This window comes from Ambystoma mexicanum, unplaced genomic scaffold (genome assembly GCF_040938575.1).
Source record: "Ambystoma mexicanum isolate Mex_15411 unplaced genomic scaffold, UKY_AmexF1_1 Mex_scaf26, whole genome shotgun sequence".
Classification (NCBI taxonomy): Eukaryota; Metazoa; Chordata; class Amphibia; order Caudata; family Ambystomatidae; genus Ambystoma; species Ambystoma mexicanum.
This window is the reverse complement of record NW_027182440.1, coordinates 1,808,253-1,831,482: the sequence shown is the minus strand read 5'-3', so window position 1 is coordinate 1,831,482 and position 23,230 is coordinate 1,808,253. Positions and strand designations below refer to the sequence as shown.

At 52.4% G+C, this 23,230-nt stretch overlaps 1 protein-coding gene across 3 annotated transcripts in view; it reads right to left on the bottom strand.

Annotated features, from left to right (window-relative positions):
• The window catches only part of LOC138557981 (zinc finger protein RFP-like), a 250,146-nt gene that overhangs the window by 173,871 nt on the left and 53,045 nt on the right, over positions 1-23,230 (bottom strand). For all 3 annotated transcript variants that reach the window (XM_069642638.1, XM_069642639.1, XM_069642640.1), the window contains exon 2: positions 12,444-12,539. In XM_069642638.1, coding sequence (XP_069498739.1) covers positions 12,444-12,539 — 96 coding nt within the window. The remainder of the gene's footprint in view (positions 1-12,443; positions 12,540-23,230) is intronic.

Genomic DNA, 23,230 nt, shown 5'->3' with positions numbered 1-23,230 from the left:
GGTGAGGGAGAGGGGGAGCACGGCCCCGTTTGTTGGGCTGCTGCTCGCCTCTCTCCCCAGCCTGGCTGCCATGGGGCATAGGTTACCAGGCCTCGCTTTTGTGCCTGGCAGCATTGCCCAAAATTACTTGCATTGCATTCATCAACACAACAGTTTTTTTGCCCATGCTTTCCCAGCCTCCCCAATAACACCACCCACACCCTTATTACAGAGCCATGCACAGCGAGGCCAACATTACTTGGCAGAAGATCACTTTACCTTCCCTTACCATTAAGGGACAATCGCATGCAACTCAGTTGGAATTGGTGTCCAGTTAAAGTTTAGAAAACAAAAGGGTCAAATGCAAAAGGTGAGAGTGCATTCGACTGAAAACCAAAGGATCGAAAAAAAAATTGAAATATATATATATATTTTTTTGCTCTAGTGTAGATTTAAAAGGGTGTTTTTACACCAAAAACGTGTGTTTGGGGGCGGGGCCAAAAAAAAAATGTTGATCCTTTTTTCGGTCGAATTGACTCGACCCTTTTGTCATTCGACCCTTTTTTTTCTATCCTTTGATCTACAACCGTTGGAATTACTTTGAGATACAGAACAGTCATTCCACCCCTTTAAGAGGCTTTTTAACATTAGAGAATGGGGCTGCTCAGTGGGCCTCATTACGAACCAGGCGGTAGGGGGTTTAACGGCGCTGGTAGAGCTGCCACGCCATTAACCCCCTACTGCCTCATTACGAGGTCTGCTCACGGGTCCCGCTAAGGACGCCTGGTAAAACCAGGCGTCCTTAGTAGGTCCCGCATTCAGACCAGGATGATAACAATGGGCCAGTCATTAATGGGCCCGTTGTTAGCATCCTCCTCATTCCCATTGAGCCCTATGGGGGCTCAAATGGGAATGGGGATGTACCGGGTCCGGGTTCCTTGAATGGTGAAATACCGGGCCCTCCAAGGTCGGAATGGCCCGGTATTTCCCGATTCAGGGAACCCGGTAACCGGTATGGGGTTAGCCATGCCGCTAAAAGCGGCATGGCTACCTCCATACTTGTAATGAGGCCCAGTATATATTATGTCTTTGTCCCATGTCTTGGGGGCCAAAGGTCATATGGGAGGAATAAGATTAGGGGTTAAAGAGGTGTTCATAAATCTTACATAAGTATCCTTTTGGTAGTGCAGTAAAAGCACTCGAGAAACAATGAAACATGTATCTTATGTGTTTGTGTAACTAAATGATAACAAAAGTTACTGACCAAGCTATAGGGCCTCATTACAAGTTTGCCGTCCAGAATACAGTGCAGGTAACAACACCTTTTTCAGATCGGAAACTACAAGTCTGCCGGTAGGGGCTGTGAACTACCGGCAGGCCTGACCTGCCAGTAGTTCTGGCCCCTACCGACAGACTTTTCACTGAAGCACTGGCACTGTTACTAACGGTGCCAGTTATTCAGGGTTCCCATTTCCATGGAGTCCCCTATCGGATTCCACGCGAATGGGAATTTATTGTTACTCTGCCACCAATAATATCCCAGAAACACTGGGATATTGGGCGAAAGAAACGGTAAGGTGAGCCCGCCGGTAAACCGCTGGTAGCACCAGCGGGTTACCAGTGGACTCATAATGAGGGCCATTAGTCTTTCTGGTGTTTACACCTGTTTAGAATCATATGTTGTGCATATTCTACCATCTAGCAGGTCTGGAATATTTTAAGTTTCTTTACTAAAGTCAAAGGCGGTAATGACAGGGACGATCCTATCATACTATCTCTAACTTACATGTGCGGATACCCACAATACCCCTTGATGCCTAGGCCCTTAGATTGTTTTCTCAGTGTAATTGGGAGCTGTGAGAAAACTGGCGTGGTGTGATATATGCAGCAATTGTGTGTGCCCAACTCTAGGGATGATGGGAGGGTGCATGGAATTCAAACAGATACAAGCACAAGAAATACTATTGGTATGGTATGGTATTGTTTATTTGTATAGCGCCTATACACAATTTTAGAGGTGTTTCAAAGCGTTCAGGGAGGAGGGGGAACAGTGGGAAAAATGAAAACAGTCATTCAGAGCCCTTGAATTTCCCAAATGATTACCAGTCTGCTCAGCTGCAGTAAGGTACAGGAAACAAGTGCATTTGTAACATATAACAGTGTAGATAAATCTTTCAGGTCTGACGACGATCATTCGTTTTTCAAGGTGCCTTACACAAAATAGGGTAAAAAGTTGGTGGTGGGGGGCAGGGTGGGAAGGTAGCACAGACAGGCTATTGCACAATACTAGGTTTGAGCGGGCCATACAGTTCTTGTATAGCAGCGCAACATAAAGACTTGGAGGGAGGGAGGGAGGGAGGGAGGGGTGTAAGAGGGGTAAGGGGTTAGGATAGGGAGGGAAAGAGTGAGGCAGGAAGAGGAGGCGAACAGGTGGAGTACAGGGCAGTACTATGCTCAAAGATACTCAAGCAGTTTGCAAGTAGCAGTCTAATACAGGGCGCAGTGCTTAATTTGTGGGGGTGGTTGCTGGTGCCCAACACCGGCACTCTTTTTTGGGCGCTGGAACTCATGCGGGGCCAGCACACGTGCCATTGCTTTGTTTGTTCTTCCACTTCGCTTTGCTTCGATTTAAATCATTGGGATTTGTCATTCTGATCTCGATCTCTCTCGTGCTTGCAGGTTCCAGGCCATAGCTGGCTGGGCCTGGGAGGGGCCAGCAATAGCAATGAACAAGAAACTGTTACAAACAGCCAATGAAAACTACCATTCTGTTGTTACTATGCAGTATTTGATACATTCTGTATAGTAACACAGAATGTGCAGTTTTCATTGGCTGTTCTTCTGAGCCAGTGAAATTACATGGTGACGTGTTGTTGTTGCCAGAGGAGGCAGCGCAACCTTCATTTCACGAGTTACTGTGAAGTGAAGGTGTTGAGGCGTGGTGTCGTGGGTCCTGACTTGTGAGAGGGAGAGCCTGCCCTGCTGCACTGTGTGGTGCAGCCTAGTTGCTTCCTGGGGCCCCCTCTGCCTGCTTTTTCATTTGTGCGGGTGCCAGTGTGCGCACCCGGCCCCCCACCCTGAGGCCCCGACAGGAGACCAAGTCCCAGCTGGCAAAGCAGGTAAGTCACTTGTTGCTGCGTGCGGTGCAGCCGGAAGCTGTCACAGTCAAGTGATTAGGCAATGAAGGCCCAGGTCGGGACCCGGGCAGCGGCACGGTCCCCTGGTGGTGTCCTGACTGCCCAGGAGTCAGGACCCCACCAGGGGCCCATCCTTCTGTCTGTGTGACCTGTGTGCAGTGTGCTGCTGACTGCAGTCAGTGCCAAGCCCAGGCCGATTTCTGTGACATGGGGCTGCCGGCTACCGCAGACTGAGTCGGAAGACTCTGCCGCGGGCGGCCGGGCCCGTGGATTGTGCCCAAAAGTATGTTTTATACTATTTTCTTTGAAAACCTGACCTTCCGTGGGGCCGGTGTCCGGGGCCCCGCCCCACAGAAGGTAGGTTTTAAAAGAAATAACTTATTTTGAGTGGTGGCTGTGGCCCATCACTTCGAAAGTGATGGGCCCCATCCGCCCAAATATACGTTTTTTCTTTTAAAATCTTACCTTCCGTGGGGCCCCTGTGCCGCGCACCTATTTTTGTCATCATCAGGCTCAGCATGGCCGTGGCCGTGGTGGCCCCACGGAAGGTAGCCTAAGTGATTGAGGCAAGGCAGGGCAAAGCCCAGGACCGGGCGGGGCACGGGCGGCAACGTGGTCCCACTAGTATCTGTCACAAAAGGAATGAATTGTCGTTTGCAACTTTGGCCACTTTTTCATTGGTGCCGAGCCCGACTCGAGACAATTGTATGCCCCAGTCTGACCCTGGATGGCATTCATCTAAGTGAAACATGAACTGTGAATTTTTGGCTGGGTGTTTCCGTTCTTCCTTTTAATGTTATCAGCCTCATTAGTTCACAAACGAGCTTCAGGGTAGGTACCTTGAGCGGTGCACGTATTGGGCAGAAACCGAACCAGATGCACTTCGCGAGAAAAGGCCATGCAAAGACAAACTTCTGAAATGCCATTTCAGGCTTAAAGATATACACACATGGAAACTAGACGGGGATGAACATGGTGCAAGTGCCCACTAATCTGTGGTCATAAATGAAAGCACTAATTGAATATTTGTGTATAATTCTCTACCGTCTTTTGCTATCATTTTTTTACATAATTCCAGCGCATGTTTTCTAGCCTGATGTGTGGTTTATACACCAGATGTGGCCCCTCAACCTGGGTACAATACGCTCCGAGCATGTGCTCCGAATGAGAGCACATGCAATACTCAGATAGGAATCCTCAGATAGGGAGGTGGGTGTCTGTTACACCCCGCAGTCTAGTGAAGTATGTCAAGAACATGTCAGTGGGAAGGAAGTATCCGAATATGCATTCTCCTCTGGCTCCTGAATATTGGGAGACAAAACATATTTAGTTTTTTTAAATGTGTTAAGGTGGAAAGAGGCCCTAAAGCAGAAGTAGCACAGGCCGTTGATTTCACAACAATGTCTTGCAGAAATGACTTTTTCCAAGTTATACAACACCAAGCTCATGCTTGAAGGAAGGGTGAAGGCGGATGCATTTATGAGATATGATGACTGATAAGGGCTTGAGAGTAAATTGATTACACAAACACCTGGATGAGGTGACTGAGGAACAGGCTGAGGGGAGGGTGCTCTTCCTGGAGGTAACCGATTACCAATACTTGGTGTATTTAACTGACTGCCAGATGGGGCAGAAGGGGTAGTGACAAATACAGTGCAACAGTGACTGAAACAGAATGCTTTTTTATTTATTTGCATTTTTAAAGCGCTCACACAGCCCGGGCGCATCGAGGCGCAGTTACAGGAGGAGCATGTCTTAGTTGCGTATTTACTACTAGCCAGTGCCAGCAGTTGCTGCAGCGCCAAACATGTGACATGGAGCAGCAGCAGTGTGATGGGCTGGTGCTGGGCCGATCTAGGTAGATCTAGAAATTAAATGGCGCGGCCGGCGTGCTCGGGCTGAGGGAGGCCCTTCGCCCGCGCTGCGGACGGCGCCGCACCCGGCATTATGGGGCCAATATTTTTTGGGCACTGGCACTTATTGCTTTAGAAATTAAGCACTGGGGAGGAGGGTGGAAAACAGAGGGGGGACAGGAATACCTGAGGCTAGAAGAAGAAGAGAGTACGGAAAGGGAGGAGGAGGTGCGGGGGGGGGACAGAGCTATTATCTGGGGAATGCTCCAGATGGCTCTTGCACTTTACAGGGAGCACTGAAGGAAAAAAGCAGGAAGGGGGCAGGGAATGGAGGTGAAGTAGGAGAGGAGCAGGAGGAGGGGAGCAGAGAATGCAGTCAGTGCTCATGACCAATGCGCTTTAAGATGGCACAAGAACATACAAGGCGCACAGGACTAGTGCAACAGCAAATGCAGGGCTGCATATACAGGTATAAATGACATGTTAAACAGGCAAAGCATGGGTGCACATGGCCTTACATTGGAAACGCAAATGAGCAATGTGACGCGGCACAGTGGAACGTGTTATGGGTTATTGTCAATACATCTGTGTGAAGAAAAAACACGTAATGAGTCCAAGGTGCAATCGGAGATCAAGGATAGTATTGAAAACAAAGCAGGGTTACAAGACAAGCAGGAGCCATCTCTGTACTATGATACTGTAGAACAGGCTACTCACACTAGTAGTAGGACAACTGCTATCTATCTATATTCTAACTATGTTATTTTTTTATATAGTGCCATTTCGCCCGTAGGCCTCAAGGCGCTCTATGCTTTATGTTAACACATATATAAAGTGCGATATCAGCATCCAGGTGGCTCCTGGCACTCAAAAACCAGCTATGTCCCAACAAATAGTCTGTAAATAATCATCATTCGTATGCAAGTTGTTGAAAAGAGGCAGGTTGGGGGCGTGGCCTGGAGCGCGGTCTATGCAGTCGCCTCCTTGATGGCTCCGTGGGAAGCCCGCTGCATCCCAGCTTGTGAAGGTTCCCAGGCAGCGTTTTCGGACCCAACTCGGTGAGGGGATGTGAGAAGGTCCGGAGCCCCGCCGCTGAGCTGCTGGGACCCGGATTCGCCGAGACAAAGATGATCGGGCCGCCTGCATTTCGCGGCCCCTCCGCCGCGTAATCCAAGATGGCGGATGGGACCCAGCGACGACGGCCGAGACGCGGCCTCGCCATCGGAGCTCCTCCTACGGACCCCTGAGCACTCCCGCGATCCAGCTGACATCCCGGGCGGTGGGAGACGAGGTAGGAGCCTCGGGCCCCGGGCCCCCCCTTTGCTTCCCCCTCTGTCCCGGACGCCCCCAGGAGAAGAAGACCTTGCAGCCGCCCCAAATACACCGGGGGCGCGCCACACCACGCAGCTGCGGTCCCCCGGCTCCCGCCCTCCGCTACGCCCCGCCGCCACTTTGGAAGAGGGGGCCGGGGCCAGAGAGTTCTCGATCAGACTCTGCACCCCTGCAGAAACAGATCTCCTGGCCCATAGTTCCGGATAACGGCGCCACGCTCTACTGCCCTCCTAACGGTGACATAAACCCTCTACTGCCTCCATTACCACCAGGAATCCGGCGGGCATCCGTGGCGATCTGGACCCGCGCCCTCCTCTCTGAGAGCCCAGCCTGAACTGGCGTGCCCCGGCACCTGAGCTGCTCCCGCTCGTCCCTTTGTTTGCTTCCTGGGGCGCCCCAGCCCACGCCCGCCATCCCCCCCGCCCAGCTTGGTACCAGTGAGACCGGGACGACACTTTAATCCTCCTCCCCTTCGCACTAGAAGCCCCTGCGTGCAACCAGGACATCGGAACACTCATTCCAGCCCCCGGAGTGTCTCAGGCTACCCTCAAGCCATCGCCACTTTTGCGTATGAACTGCCTGTGGCCCTGACCCACGCTTGCCAGGCCACACCATGTCTAGGCAACCGAAATCCGCCAAGTCCTCAGACATAGCAACAATGCTAACGTCGTCCGACAAAGCAAAGAAACTGGACACTCTTCCCCCCGCCTCATCTCTGGACAACAGGGGACCGTTAGCAACTAAGGAGGACATTCGTGATTTCATGGCTGACATTAAAACCGAATTTCGATCATGTATGTCGGAGCTTACGGCCAAGTTGGAGACTACCGATAAAAGGGTCTCGGAGATAGAACAGAGAGTGGGGGAGATTGAGGATCGAGCCCAGGACCACGCCTCCTCCCTGTCTGAGATTCAGCGCTCTGTGGGGCTTTTGCAGGACAAATGCGAAATCCTGGAGTATAAGCAGGAAAACTTGGAGAACAGAGCCCGGCGCAACAACCTCCGCATCCGAGGGGTTCCTATGTCAGTCCCAGACCAAGAGCTTGCCGGATACGTGGGCCTCTTCTTTCAGTCTCTTCTCCCAGATATGGAGGATTCACTGCTGCTACTGGATCGCACTCACAGACTAAACCCCCGCCGTGGAGTTGAGTCAGACGGCCCTCCTGATGTGATCACCAGGGTGCATTTCTTTACAACAAAGGAAGCCATATCAGCAATAAGCCGCTCTGAGAACGAAATCACCTTTCAAGGGATCCCTCTTCAGATTTACCAAGACCTATCTCCGTTGACCCTCCAGAAAAGGCGAGCCCTTCGCCCACTAACCACCTTCCTTCAAGCCCAAAAGGTTCGCTATAAATGGCTCTTTCCTACAGCCTTGCAATTCTCCTATAAGGGTACCATACGCAGGATCAATCATCTAGACGACGCTGGAAGTATATTGCAGCCGGTCCCCCCTAACTCCTCGCCCTCACAGGCCACTGAAGCAGCAACTGACTCGGACCTCATAGCCTCCCCTAGGTCCAAACAAAATACATGGTCGAGGGTTCCGAGATTTAGGAGGAGAAGATAACCTGGAACGACCTTGCAAGGGACCCTTCCGACCCCTATGACCCAACTCAGCGATCCTGGCGCAGCGGAACCAACCGCCACTCTTGTAAACACGGATGGATTTCATCCCCGATGCAGCGGGCCCCCCCCCACGGCTCATGCCCAGCTTCAAGGTACATTCCACCTATGAGTCCTTGGAGCAAACCACTCACATTTTCAGCCATGTTGGCTATTCTTTGGTTCCCGGCCCCGTTGGCCAGGGGAGGGCCCAACCCCATAATGGGTCCTCTATCCCCAGTTAAAACTTGGACTTCCCGTTGGCGGTCCGAGCAAAAACCCCAGAAGCAGGATAACAGATGGTCACATCTCCCACGACATAATGGCTGATTCCTCAGTAGCTCCCCCCCTCCCACAAGCTTCATCAGCGACCCCAGGTCCCGCTCCGGAACAGCAAACCTGGAAGTTTATCTCTCTAAACGTCAAGGGCCTGAACTCACCGGCTAAACGCAAATTAATTCTACAAAAACTCCAGAATGAGGCCGCCGCCGTGGCCATGCTACAGGAAACTGACCTGCTACCGGCAGACTTCAGCCGCCTACACTCTCGTGACTTTCCAAAACAACTCTTCGCATCCGGCAACTCCAAGCGAGGTGGCACTGCAATCCTGTTCCGGAGGGGGCTGAATCCCCAGATTCTGGACACCATAAGCTGCCCGGAAGGACGCTACATAGCAGTGAAATGCCTACTAGCGGGACAACTGTTCTCACTGGTCTCCGTATACGCGCCGAACCTGGGCCAAGCACCCTTCTATGATTCGCTAACCACAACTCTTTCGCCCTTTCTGGAGGGCCAGATAGTGATCGGTGGGGACTTTAATGGGGTCCCGGACCCCGTAAAAGACAAATCGCACCCACCCTCCCCCGATGACTTCACCACGGCCTTAGCCCTCCTGCGCTTGTTCAGGACTTTGGGAGTGGTGGACTCATGGAGAGTGCTCCACCCATCTGAAAAAGACTTCTCCTTCTACTCTTATGTCCACCGGACATTCTCCAGGATAGATCTCCTTCTAATATCCCGCAAATCTTCGCCTTCACTGAAGAGGTGACCATAGGTTCCAGAATCCTATCCGATCACGCCCCGGTCACCTTGGAACTCCGAGTTCAGGGTCCCCCTGATCCCCAGCGACGCAGATGGACACTATACGACCCCATCCTTAATGAGATGCCACTCAGAGACGCTATCGCAACCACGATCGTCAATTTCTTCAAGGAAAACCCTAGCGAAGATACCTCCCTAGCTAACACCTGGGATGCAATGAAGGCAGTGGTGCGGGGAGAACTGATTGCCAAAGGGGCAGCCTATCATAGACATAAACAACAAATTCGTCAGGGCCTTGAAGAAGAACTGGAGAAGGCAGAAAAGACCCATAAGGAGAAGGGCTGGACCCCTAAAACGCAGCGAGCTCTCCGAATAGCAAAAAAGAAAATTGAAGCCCACTATGCGGAACATACCGCCCATCAAATGACAAAAGCCAAACAGTTCTATTATGCCAAAAATAATAAAGCAAACAAACTACTGGTGGCTAAACTGGCTAAGATAAGAAGAAACAACACAATCGTGGGCCTACGGGACTAGCAGGGCAAGACGTAATACTCAGATCACGACAAGCTTCGAATTGCATCGGCCCACCTGACCCAGGTAATGGCCGCCCCGCCTCGGAAGGTCGAAGAACAGAGGGAATACCTGCAAAGCGCGGCGCTCCCCTGACTGGAGTATGCAGCCCGGGACTCATTGGAAGCCCCAATCACCGGCGAGGAAGTCGATGAGGCGATAAAATCCCTCAAGTCTCGAGCCCCTGGCCCGGATGGCTACACGACGAAATTTTATAAAACTTTCAAACCCCAACTCCTCCCACCTCTGGTACAGCTGTTTAATTCATTCAGAACCACCTGTCAATGCAAGAATCAATCACCGTCTTGCTGCCTAAACCTGGCGGCGACCCAAAGAATCCTGCGTCCTACAGACCGATTGCTCTGCTCAATATAGACGCCAACATATACTCCAAAATTCTGGCAACCCGCCTGTCCCGGACCCTACCAGAGATAATTGACGCCGACCAGAGTGGCTTCATCACACACCGTTCTACAGCTGATAATATTCGCAGAGCTTTGAACCTGGTGGAACTTGCCTCCCGAGACTCCCGAGAGCTGGTGCTTCTGGCCCTGGACGCAGTTAAGGCCTTTGACAAAGTGGACTGGAACTTCATGAGGCTTACTCTCGAGGCCTTTGGCTTTGGTCCAGAGTTCTGCGCCATGGCTTTGGCTAACTATTCTGCGTCCAAAACCTTTCTCAGAGTCAATGGCATCCTTTCTCCCCCTATTGGCCTGACCTGTGGAACCAGACAGGGCTGCCCGTTATCGCCACTGCTTTTTGCATTAATCATGGAACCATTCGCCCAACGGATCAGGCGAAACCCGGAAATCAAGGGCTTCCAATCGGACACAACACACCATAAACTGGCCCTATATGCAGACGACGTCTTACTAACCATCACAGAACCTCGCACTTCCTTCCCTCAGGCCCTAGCTGAGATAGAGAGCTATGGAAGGGTCACCGGCTTTGCCAAAAACTTCTGGAAATCAGCTGCCATGGGGGTGGCCCTTTCCCGAGAGATTCGAGAGGCTCTGGCCCCGCTATGCCCGATACAATGGTCAATTAAGAGCATCAGCTATCTGGGGGTCCAGATCCCAGCTGACCCGGGGGAAGTCTACCGAGCAAACTTTCCCCCACTGTTCACGGAACTCGTGGCGGACTTAAAACGGTGGACGGCGCAAGAAATCTCACTGATGGGCCGTATCACGGCCTGTAAAATGAACTTGCTTCCGAGGTTCCTATATGCTTGCTCTTCGCTCCCAGTACCGATCCCGGCACCGGCTCTTCAAAATCTGCAAAAGGAAATGTCAAGGTTCATTTGGAAAGGGAGAAAGCCCAGAATCCCTAGGACCACGATGCTGGGCAATGCTAGACTGGGTGGCCTCGGAGTTCCAGACCTACAAAAATATCAGATGGCGGCCCAACTCGCCTGTATCCGAACATGGCAGATACTTACCAACCGCCCGAGATGGGTGGACCTTGAACAGGCGCAACTGCCGCTCCCGCTACGTTTTCTCCCACATATCAATCTCTCCGAGCGCCGCCAGTGGCAGAACCTCCTGAGGTCCACCAAACACACTGTAGCTACCTGGGACAAAGCACTGAAACAAAAGAAAATCCCAGTGGGACTCAGCCCCTCGTCACCGGTGTTCCTGAACCCGGCCTTTACTCCTGGCTGGGCCACCCGGAACTTCAGATCCTGGATAGCGGGAGGCCTGGTGACCCTGGGGCAACTTTTCGAAGGAGGACAGCCCTGCACCTTTAGGCGATGTAAAGAACTCTTCCAACTTCAGGAGCAGGACAGATTCACGTATATTCAGCTGCGCCACTGGTGCTCCCATCCACAGACCCGCCAAGCTGCCACCCGCCCCCCCACGGCCATTGAACTGACTCTAAATTATCTCCCAACTAGGGGGAGCATCTCCACCTTATACAAACGCCTCCAACCTGACTTCCTAATCTCTAAAACCCGGTATATGGCCCAATGGGAGGCAGACCTGGGCCGCCCAGTCGAGGACCAGCTGTGGGTTGACATTTGGTCGCGGGCTCATACTTCTTCATCTTGCATTACAAACAGGGAAGGCGCCTATAAAATCCTCCTCCAATGGTATTATTCTCCCCTAAGACTACACCATATGAACCCCACGCTCAACCCGAAGTGCTGGAGGCAATGCGGCCAAGTAGGGACTCTCTTCCATATGTGGTGGTCATGCCCGAGGGCCCAGGCTTTTTGGGAACAATGCCTAGCAACAATCACAGACATCACTCAGGTGCGACTTCCCCTGGAGCCCGAGCCCATCCTCCTGGGAGCCCCAGTCACTGGAATCTACCCCAGATCTGGCCCTATGGCCAAACTGTTATCCCAATGCCTATTGGCGGGCAGAAACGTAATAGCTCGCACTTGGAAAACAGCAGAAGGACCGTTAATGCCCTTTTGGTGGGTAAAAATCTGGGACATCTTAATCGCAGAGAAGGTGACGGCTGCCGGGGCAGGCCACTTACATCGCTTCGAAAACATTTGGGGCCCAATCCTAGACTTTGATCGGAATTATCCAGCCCTGACATACAAGCCCCAACTAGCCAGGAGGACTTTACGGGACGATAACTCCCAGCGGCGACAGGAAGAAGAAGAATGTTAAGACACGGGGGAGGGAAGGGGAGAGTAATCTACTGTGCTTTCTTTATGCCATTTGTCGTGATTGATCATTTTGTATTGCCTAATCCTGCCTGTTTAAAATAAATATTTTAAAAAAAAAAGAAAAGAGGCAGGTTTTCAATTGTTTTCTAAAACTGAGCTGAATTGTACTAGTGTTTTCACTAATATGACATGTGTGTTAGCAGGGTGTGGCATATACCGTCTCTGGCATCCCTCATGTGCTGAATGTCATCCCTGCCTGGCACACAGAAAACATCAACGCCTTTCCAGAAAGCTTCTGCTTACCCTCATGGTTCTATATTTCGCCTCTTCTTTCCCTTTACTTTCCAGGAATCCATCTGCCTCTTTCCTTAATAGTGTCAGCCAGTCCTGGAGCTCACCCTGCAGAGAGGAAACATAACCAGGATCAAGCTTGCCATCTCCCAGTGACTAGATCACGTGGCATCCTCGGTATCCCACTCTTCGCCATTTAATGTAAATCCTTGGTAAACACAAGATGAAATTCGTCAAATTTAAGAAAGTTAAAACAAAGAAGAATGTTAAGTCGTGACCCGGCAAAGAACTCCATTGTTATTCAATAACCTAAATACCACTGGCGCTCTACCCCAAGGCTCCTGCCCAAAGGGAACTACTGAGTCACCAGGGACCTTCCAAGGCACTTATACAGAAGCATCAGTTCCCAACCTGGAGATTTCAGGCTCAAAAGCCCTCCAAACCTTGGCCAAGGCCAGGGATCGAGTTACACTGTGACCACGTTAGGCTATTTAGCCAAAACACGCCCCCCTGCACACCCTGTAGACCTCCTGCAAAAAGAATCTAATATCTGACATAATACTTAACCATTCGGCAACAGGAAGTGAAAAGGCATTCAGCCTTTTTGCAGATTCAGCCATGACCGGAAGTTTGTGAAACCTCATTTGCGTGAGGATCCGCCTCGCTGCGGGACTGGGGAATTGATCAATATATGCGTGGGCCTTCAGATAAGGAAAATATCCTTTTTAATAAGTACATAATGAGGTTAGCCTCCCAATATGTTCGTGGAAACATGCCTGTGACGTTGTAAGCACGAACGACGCATGCGCGAGCCTCGTTATGGATCGCGTATGCACGTTCTGAATAAAGAACGTCCGTGCGGCAGTTTCCGCCGGGACTCCGGAAGACACACACGTGTCTTTCGTGTCTCCTTCAATGAATGTGCGTGTATGCTAGTACGGGGCGGCCCGAGGCACTTGCTTGCCCACCACATTTGGCAACGAGGCGGGATGCTAACAGAGAGAATATTGACACGGAATAAGGTGTCAATTATTATAATTTTCCTCATTGTGTTTTCCCGAATCCAATGCGAGCAACGGCGATGAGGTTATCTGAAGTGCGTGAGGCAGTAGCGGCCTGGAAAGGTGCTCATGCACTGCCCACATGCTAAGGGATAGCAAAACACCAAATTTTTAGAACCCCTGCAGTCTTTTTCACTTAAGAGGACTGCAACACAACCGGTGACCACAGGATTAGTGGTGACAGGATGGACACCTAAGCACAGAGTGCAGACAGGTACCAGAGCTCTGGCATCACACGGCACCACCACTGCCCAGTCGATCAGGTACGTCAGCCATCTGTCCAAGTCAGGTTTGCAGACTCTGACCCGGTTTGGAGGTGCCTGTGCGACCTGTGAAGATGAAGGCCAACGACAGAGAAGCAATGGCAGCACAGACGGTAGTGCGTAGACAACAGGGTTCGCTACTACCCATGCAAGAATTGGACACTTCGGGTCCTCCCTCAAAATTGAGCCCAAAATGGCTGTTGTGGATAAAATAATTGGATATGTATTTCACCGCGAATGGAGAAACCAATGATGATGCCAAAAGGGCGACACTGCTCTACTCAGCAGGGATGGACGTTCTCTGCATTTATGAGCCTTTAAACTTGCAAGTGGTGACTTACGATGCTGTTAAAATCGCCCTTAAGAACTATTTTATTTTATCTAATGTGGACTTTGACAGATTTCTCTTCTGCGGCAAAAAACAGCGGAAAGAGGAATCACTTGACCAGTTCTGCGCTCGTCTGCGGCAGATGGCCACAACCTGTAGATGGGACAATGAAGATGTCATGGTCCGGAATCAAGTGATCCAAGGGTGCAGCTCAGGCAAGCTGCGCAGGCAAGTATTGCGAGAGCCAGGTTTGACTTTGGTCCAAATTCTAGACAGCGGGAGAATATATGAGCTGGCTGAGTCGAGAGGGGCAAAGATGGACGCAGCTGTACGCCCTGGAAAGTCTGAAGAGGCATTTGCAGTGGGGAGGCAAACGTCGTCGAAGGTTCGGTGGGGCCAGAAACGCCAGGATGCTGCTCCAGTGCAAGGATCTGCGTCCATTTGTCAGTACTGCGGGTACGACCTACCCCACTCCGAGGACTGTCCTGCTAAATCGAGAGCCTGTGGCAGTTGCAATGGTCCCGGGCACTATGCCAGGAAGTGTTGAGTCCCTGCGCCGATTGCTATACAAAGAGGACCAGCCAAGACAAGTGGCGATGGTTCTAGGAGGCAACGGAGCATTGCGACGTTAGAACAGGATGCCCAATGGCTTAACATTGCAGAGGAAGAGGAGGAGGAAGATGAGGTGTTCTTCATTTTGATTCTAGCAACAGGGGCAAGGAAAAAGAGGCAGCCCAAGTGCGTTGTAGACATTAAAGGTGTGCCAACACAAGTACAGATAGACACGGGAGCCTCTGTTTGCGTGCTTGCCACCGACCACTACAAATCGATCCCGGGGCCACCACCATTGGATGTATCCACGGCGAAGATTTACACTTTTGGCGGAGACACCCCACTTCCAATTCAAGGGGTGTTTGTGGCATCCGTTTCCAAGGGGACCAAGACCATTAAAGCCAGATTTTTTGTCACCGACGTTAGTCCGCACTCCCTGCTCAGCTGCGCAGCGTCGGAGGCGTTGGACATTGTACATTTTGCTTCTGAAGTTTATCAGGTAGACATAGATCGACTGCTGGCCAAGTTCTCTGGCATTTTTCAAGGAGTGGGCAAGTTGAAGGCTCCCCCACTGCGATTGCACATTCATGACACCATTCAGCCCACGGCCCTCAAACATCGATGGATCCCGTTCCATCTCAGAGAGCAGATGGAAAAGGAACTTCAACTGCTAGTACAAATGGACATCATTGAAAGGGTGGAAGGACCGACGCCTTGGGTCTCGCCCATAGTAGTAGCCCCCAAGCCAAAGCAGCCGGGGCAGTACGCATCTGCGTGGACATGCGCCTCCCAAATGCCGCAATTAAACGGGAGAGACATATTACACCCACCCTCCACGATATTGTAGGAGAAGTACAAGGAGCCAGAGTATTCTCGAAGTTGGATCTGAGGTCAGGCTACCACCAGCTTGAGCTCCATCCAGATTCCAGATATATTACAACTTTTACTACGCATGAGGGCCTCTATCAGTTTAAACACCTGAGCTTTGGCATTTCATCTGCGGCGGAGGTCTCCCAAAATGTCATCAGGGGAGCACTGGCAGGACTAAAAGGCGTACTGAATATGAGTGATGACATTTTGGTTTTTGCTGAATCTGAGGCAGAAAACACAAAGAGACTGGAACACACTCTACGGCGTTTGAGTGAGTTGGGGCTTACTCTACACTGTGAGAAGTGTGAATTCTTCAAAGACAGAATTGGTTTCTTTGGCTTCATCTTTCATGTCAGCGGCATCTCACCTGATCCTGAAAAAGTCAAGGGGCCTCATTCCGAGGCTGGCGCTATCCATGGAGTAAATAGCACCATGGTAAGCAACCATGGAGCTATTTACTCCATGGAAATCCGGCATGGTGAATGGAGTAATTACCGGTCCATTCCAAGGTTGGAGGGACCGGTAATTCCCCATTCACCATACCGGTTCCCCATCCCCATTCCTGCCCCCATAGTGCTCAATGGGAATGGGGAAGGAGTAAATTACGGCACCGTAAATTACGGTGCCGTAATTTACTCCAAGGTCCCTTTGCGGGTTGGATTTTTAACGCCTGCTAAAAGCAGGCGTTAAATGCCAACCCGCAAAAGGGAACTCGGAATATGGTGGTAAGTGTTAACGGTCACCGTTGCCATTAACGGTGACCGTTAACCCTTACCGCCAGCCTCGGAATGAGGCCCAAGGACATTCGCAAGGCCGTGGCGCCCCAGTCCCCCATGGAGGTACGTAGCTTCCTGGGGATGATTAATTACTGTGGGCGTTTTATCAAAGGGCTGGCATCCCTGTCAGAACCCCTCAGAGCACTAACCAAGAATGAGGCCGGGGGCGTGGCTTGGAAGCCATGTGAAGAGACGTGTCTGCACGGGAGCTCCCGCTGATCCGTACATTATCCGACTGGAAACCGCGCAAGGACCGCTACGATTCGGCGGAGATGGTGATGATTGCGTACATGAAGTTCGGCTGCACGTGTGGATACATTTTCACATGGGTTCGCACTGCGGATGTGTACTTAGGAGCCGAGCGAAGATTTGGTGGCGAGACCTCGACGGACGAGAAAATGGCCGCCGCCGCTTGACGAGGGGACAAAGGAGCGGTGGACCGGGACCTCAGTGGCAGTCCCCACAGCATACGTGCGCCCTCTGGGCGTTACGAAGGGTGCAGCGTGACCCGGCCCATCTGGGGGGATCGCTGGACAACAGCGGTGGCTGGGATTGTTGGGCGAGCTGGAGAACTAAGGACTTTTGAAACTGAATTGTGGTGGATGGGCACAGTGCCTCCCTGCCTTGGACCTGAGCGCGGCCAGAAGGACGCTCCTGACTGGAGATATGTCGAACAAACTTCTGAGAGCGAAGAACAAACAGCCCATGCTCGACGAATATGCCAAGAAGCCGCCCGGCCCGGAAGGAGCCAGGAGCAAGGAGAAGGCTCAGGCCAAGGAGATGGCCGCCGGAGGTGTGAACCAGGAGGTCCTCGTTGCGATCGCGGATCTGAAGGCGACGTGGGAGACCAAGCTCCAACTTGCTCTGGCCGAATTGAAAACTGCGATGGAACTACAGGTTGGGGCGGTGCAGGAGGACGTGAACCTCCTGAGGCAGGATGTGCGAGCCCTGGCTGAGCGCACGGAGACCTTGGAAAAGGAAATGGGCCCTACTGCGGCGGACTGCACCGCACATAAGCGTGATATCCATGCCCTGGTGCAGCGGGTGGGCAACTTGGAAAGTAGGGCTGAGGAGGCGGAAGGACGTGCCCGGAGAAACAACGTTCGCATCGTGGGCCTGCCGGAGGGGGCTGAAGGCCAGAGTCCCACGGAGTTCATTGAGAACTTGCTGCTGCAGGAGATCACTGGGGGCGCCCTGTCGCAGGGGTTTGCGGTGGAGAGGGCGCACAGGGCCTTGATCAGGAAGCCCCCGCCGGGAAATCCGCCCAGGCCTGTGATCGCCAAGATCCTCAATTATCGGGATCGGGAAAGGATCCTCGAACACTTTCGCAAGGGGGGCACCATACGACGAGGAGAGGCGACCATTACTGTTTACCCCGATTACACCCTGCAGGTACAGCGCAGTCGCATGAACTTTGGGGCGGTTAAGAGGCGATTGCGGGCAGCTGGGTACAAGTATATGTTGCTCTACCCGGCCAAACTGAAGGTTTTCTTTAAGACCAAGATGCTGTTCTTCGACACTCCGGAGGAGGCCATGGAGTGGTTAGATGCACAAAACTGTCCTCAGGAGCTAGATGAGCGGACGGCGGATGGAACGGGAAGAGATAAGTGATGCTGCGGGCCCGGTTGGGTATTGAACATTGGGACTGGAATATAGTCTATGACTTTGTTCTGGAAGTGTATGCGTTAGGAGTTTGGAACACGGTCCGTGTGCGCGGATACGGATGCGAGGGAGAGGAGCTTCCAGGGGCCGTTCTTTGTAACCCAGTTTGAGTTTAGGTTAGTCACTCTGTGTGGGGTGACACCCTGTCGGGTTCTCTACCTGGGTTTCCAGAGAGAACCGAACACGGGGATGCCTGAGATCCAGGGATGGAGCTGGGCAGTTGGTTGGGTTAGGGGTGTGAGGGGTGTTAGTTTTTATATGAGCCTGGGGGAGAAACTGGAAATGGGGGTCTTCGAGGCGGGGGGGGGGCGGGCAGACCTGGGAGGGAGGGGGAGCTACTGATAAATCATGGGGGACCTTAGGATACTAACGTGGAACGTTAGAGGGCTTAACAGCTACCTAAAGCGTAACAAGGTCATGTTGTACCTAAAAAGACAAAAGATAGATGTGGCCTTGCTACAGGAGACGCATCTAACACGGGAGAAGCTGGAACTGGTGGGGAGGAAGTGGAAGGGGACAGTAGTGGGATCTACATACTCTGCCTATGCTAGAGGTGTGCTGGTTTGGGTGGCACCACATGTCCCGTTCAAGCTACTGGGGGAGGTTGTGGAGTCCGATGGGAGACTGGTCATGGTGAGGGGGCTTGTGGAGAACAAAGTAGTGTGTATTATAAATACTTATGCTCCCAACCAGGACACGGCGACATACTTTAGGATGCTGTGCACGAGACTTGGTGAGGGGATGGGGGGTACGGTGATTTGGGGTGGGGACTTTAATTGTGTACTAAACCCTAGGGAGGACAGGTCGGATGACAAGATGGTCAGGCCCAGCCCGGCGGCTAGGGTACTGCAGACGCTGCTGGTAGACCTTGGCCTGGCGGACGTGTGGAGAGCGAGACACCCTGGTGTGAGGCAATATTCGCATTATTCGGCCCCGCACCAGCTGCACACAAGGCTGGATTACTTTTTCGCCACTCCGGACGTTGTCGCGGAGTGTGACCAGATAGACTACAGGGCGAGAGTCCTTTCGGACCACTCGCCCCTGGTCATGCGATGGCAGCTTTGTCCCCCACGTGCACGAATTCCAACATGGCGCCTTAGGGCGGAAGCGCTTAGGGACCCAGTCTTCAGAGAGGACATGAGGGAGGAGATAGTTGCTTACTTTGAGGCGAATACAGGTAGTGTCAAGTCAGCTGGTACGTTGTGGGAGGCCTTTAAGGTTGTAATGCGGGGGGTTGCCATTGCGAAGTCCAAGGGATTAATGGGTGGAGTCCTGGCCGATTTACGTAAGGCCGAGATTGAGTTGGAAAAAGAGCTGGAGGAGGGTGGGATTGATACGGAGGCGGTCACTAATCTGCAGCAGAGGTGTGCGGAACACTGGGACAGGCTCTGTAATCTGAATTACAGGAAGTACATTGAGAGGTTGCATGCGGGGGGGGACAAGACAGGCAGGCTTCTTGCTTGGCTGTATAAGAGCGAGACCCCGAGATCCCCGATCCGATCAGTTGTCACTGAAGAGGGCGTGGTGGTGGACACCCAGGAAGGGGTGAATGGGGCATTCGCAGAATATTATCAAGCATTATATGAGGATCGAGAAGGGGGAGCCGGGAGGAGATAGAGGTAGTACTCGAAGACATAGGCCTGCCCAGGATAAGTGACGAAGAGCGAGAGGAGATGGATGCTCCGATCACTCTGGAGGAGCTGAAGGAGATTGTGCGGCAGCTACCCACTTGCAAGGCTCCAGGAGCGGATGGGTTCCCCAGTGAATTTTATAAAGCGTATGGAGAGGAGGTGCTCCCGCCCATGCTGGAGATGTTTAATGAAGCGTTTGAGGTGGGGCGGCTGCCGGAATCACTCAGGGAGGCGATTATAGTACCGCTCCCCAAACCCAATAAACCGGGACATTGTTGTGGCTCCTACCGGCCCCTGTCGATGCTGAACCAGGACAGCAAGATTCTAACGGCTGTCCTGGTGGCCAGAATGCGGAGGGTGATAGGCCAGCTGATCCATCCTGACCAGACGGGCTATGTCCCGAACAGGAACATCACTCATAATCATAGACGCCTTCACAGGGTGGTTGAATGGGGATGTAGCGAGGACAGCGAAATGGCGATAGTGGCGTTGGACGCGGTCAAAGCGTTCGACTCTGTTCGATGGCCGTGGCTGCTGGCGGCTTTGGGGCGGTTTGGACTGGGACCAGGCTACATGAGGTGGGCCGAGCTATTATATAGTGAGCCTCTGGCTAGGGTCCGTACGGGTGCAGTGGTGTCAGATAGATGGCAGTTAGGCAGAGGCACTAGGCAGGGGTGTCCTTGGTCCCCAATGTTGTACATATTGGCCCTCGAACCCTTAGCAATTTACCTCCGGCAGCAGTATGACCCGGTGGGTATAGAGGTGGGAGGGGAGTGCCATCTTATATCCCTGTATGCAGACGATATGCTGTTATACCTGAAATACCCAGAAGAGAATTTGCAGTATGTCTTGGAGGTAATGGAGAGGTACGCCTGGTTGTCCGGCATAGCAGTTAACCCTCAGAAATCCACACTATTCCCGCTGGGCGGTTATGTGGGGATACCGGTGGAGAGGTTGCCGGTGCTGCGGATCCTGTGGGCGACGAGCTCCTTCCGGTACCTGGGCATTGACGTGTATCACACGACCGAGGAAGAACACATGCATAATACCGAACTAGCTGTGGGAAAGATTGAGAAGTGCATGAGGTTCTGGGAAAGATTGCCTTTAGCGATGATGGGTCGGGGAGCTATGCTCAAGATGGTGGTGCTGCCCAGGCTTTTGCATTACTTTAATAACATCCCGTATATGATACCTAGGACGTTTTTTGTGAGGTTACACAGTGTATGTAGGGATTTCCTATGGCACGGCACGCGCAACAGAGTCGCACTGTGGAAATTGCAGAACTCTTATGAGAAAGGTGGCGTGAAACTGCCGAACTTTGAGGCCTACTATGTGGCTGCGCAACTGCAATATGTGGCCAGGTGGCTCTCGGATGACGAGACCTCTGAACACAGGCTGCTCGGGAAGGACTGTTCCCCCTTTTATCTGCGGGAGGTGATCAGGGTGACCAGTGCATGGATGAGGGAGCGTCCTAAGATGTTAGCCCTGGGCAGGAACATGTGGCGGCGTGCCTGCCGGATGATGGGTGACCCCTCGCCGTGTATGCCGCAGTTACCTCTGGTCGCCTTGGCGAAGGAAGACGGGCAGCTGAGAGCTATTCTTCGGACATACTGGGAGTTAGTGGGGCTGGTCACTGTGGGCGACATCTGGCAGGATGGGACCCTAATGGAGTTCGAAGAACTAGAGGCAGGGTCGGGGCTGCACAGGGGTCAATATGTGACATATCATAGGGTGGTCCGGGAGGTCCGAAGTACGTGGCCTGAAACTACTTTGGCCGATGAACCGGATGCTACGCTGGAAATAATGTATGACGCATCAGAGGGTGGGCACGAGGTCTCCAGGTTGTACGAGATGTTAATGACAAAGGTTGGGAAGGATTTAGGGCACCTGAGGCTGGAATGGGAAGCGGAGATGGGGGCCTCGATGGCGGACGGGTTGTGGGAGTGCGCCTTGGGGTACCACAAAAAGGTATCGAGGAACGCCAGGTTTAAGCAGATACAGCTCTATATTACGCACAGGGCATATATGACCCCCCTGAGGATTTCCAGATTTCGGGATACTGGGCGCCAGGCGTGCCCCAAGTGTGACGAAGAGAATGCGGACATGATACACATGTTCTGGGCGTGCCCAGCGATTGCAACCTACTGGGGTGAAGTGGCGCAGAGGCTGGCAGGGAGGGGTATCACACTCAAGGTAGATTCAGCCTGGGCCTGTCTGCTGGGGGGGTATCCCAGAGCGCGTAAGCTTCGACATGTTGAGAAACTTAAAGATGTGCTTGCCAAACGTAGGATAGCCATGGGGTGGAAGAAATGTCATAAGCCGCGAGTGGAGGTCTGGTGGCGAGATCTCCAAAAATGGGCTGATGCTGAGACGGCAGCGTGGCGGGATGCCAGTATGGCAGGGGAGGAGGAAGAAACGGGCTCCCTCACGGCATGGAAGTTATTGTTAGCTGAGCTGTTTGGGACGGGGTCGGCCTCGGCTGGATCTGAGAGCGATGAGGCCCCACCGCATGGAGCGGACACTGATGGCGGACACCCTACAGGCTCATAGGGGGGAGGGATGGGGATTGCAGTGCCTTTATTTTTGTTTGTTTGGTCCTTGTTGTTTGAGGTGTTTTATTTATGTTCTGTTGTACTGTTGTTTGGTTGATATAAAATAAATAAAAATATATTTAAAAAAAAAAAAAAAACAAGAATGAGGCCACCTGGGTGTGGGACAGGAAAGAGCAGGAGGCATTTCAGGAAATCAAAAAAGCCCTGTCTGATCGAGATACAATGTCGTATTTTGACCCCACCGCAGAATCTGAGATTGTCGTTGATGCCAGCCCAGTGGGACTGGGGGCTGTTCTTATGCAAGCGTACAAAAGAGGTGACATGCGCCCCATCGCATATGCGAGCAAGGCCCACACGGACACGGAAAGGCACTACTCGCAAATAGAGAGGGAGGCGTTAGCTATCCGTCATTTTCGTCTATACATCTTGGGCAAACCCGTCATGGTCGTGACTGACCACAAGCCGCTCCTGGCCATCCTAGCGGGTTTATCATCAAAGCCACCCCCCCAGAATAGAGCGGTGGATGCTGGCTCTCATTGAGTACGGGGCCAAGCTGGTGTACAGGCCTGGGACCAATAATCCGGCAGATTACCTGTCTCGCCACCCGAACTATGAGAGAGCAGAAGGTCCCAGTGAGGTGTTGGATTGCCAGGGTTTGGTGTGTCACGTTGTAGAGAGTGCGATGCCTGTAGCTCTGTCCAGGATCACCATGGCAACAGAGTCGTCAAAGGATGAAGTATTTCAAATCATCAAAACGGCAGTGAGAAGTGGTGACTGGAAAGAGGTGCTCCAGAGCAATTCCAGGCGGCAGGCGGGAGCAAAGACCTTCAGGTGCTCTGGAGGGTGAGGGATGAACTTTCGATATCGGACGATGGGCTACTGCTGCGGGGAAGGCAGATTGTCATTCCACAAGCCCTGAGAAATTGCGTCCTGGAATTGGCACATGTAGGGCATCAAGGGGTTGCCAAGACAAAGGCGAGGCTCAGACCCAAGGTATGGTTCCCGGATTTGGAAAGCCTGGTGGAATTGTATGTGAAGAGGTGCCTACCGTGCCAAGCGGCGAGTCCGGTGGAGAGAGGCCCGCCCATTAGCTCTAAGGAACGG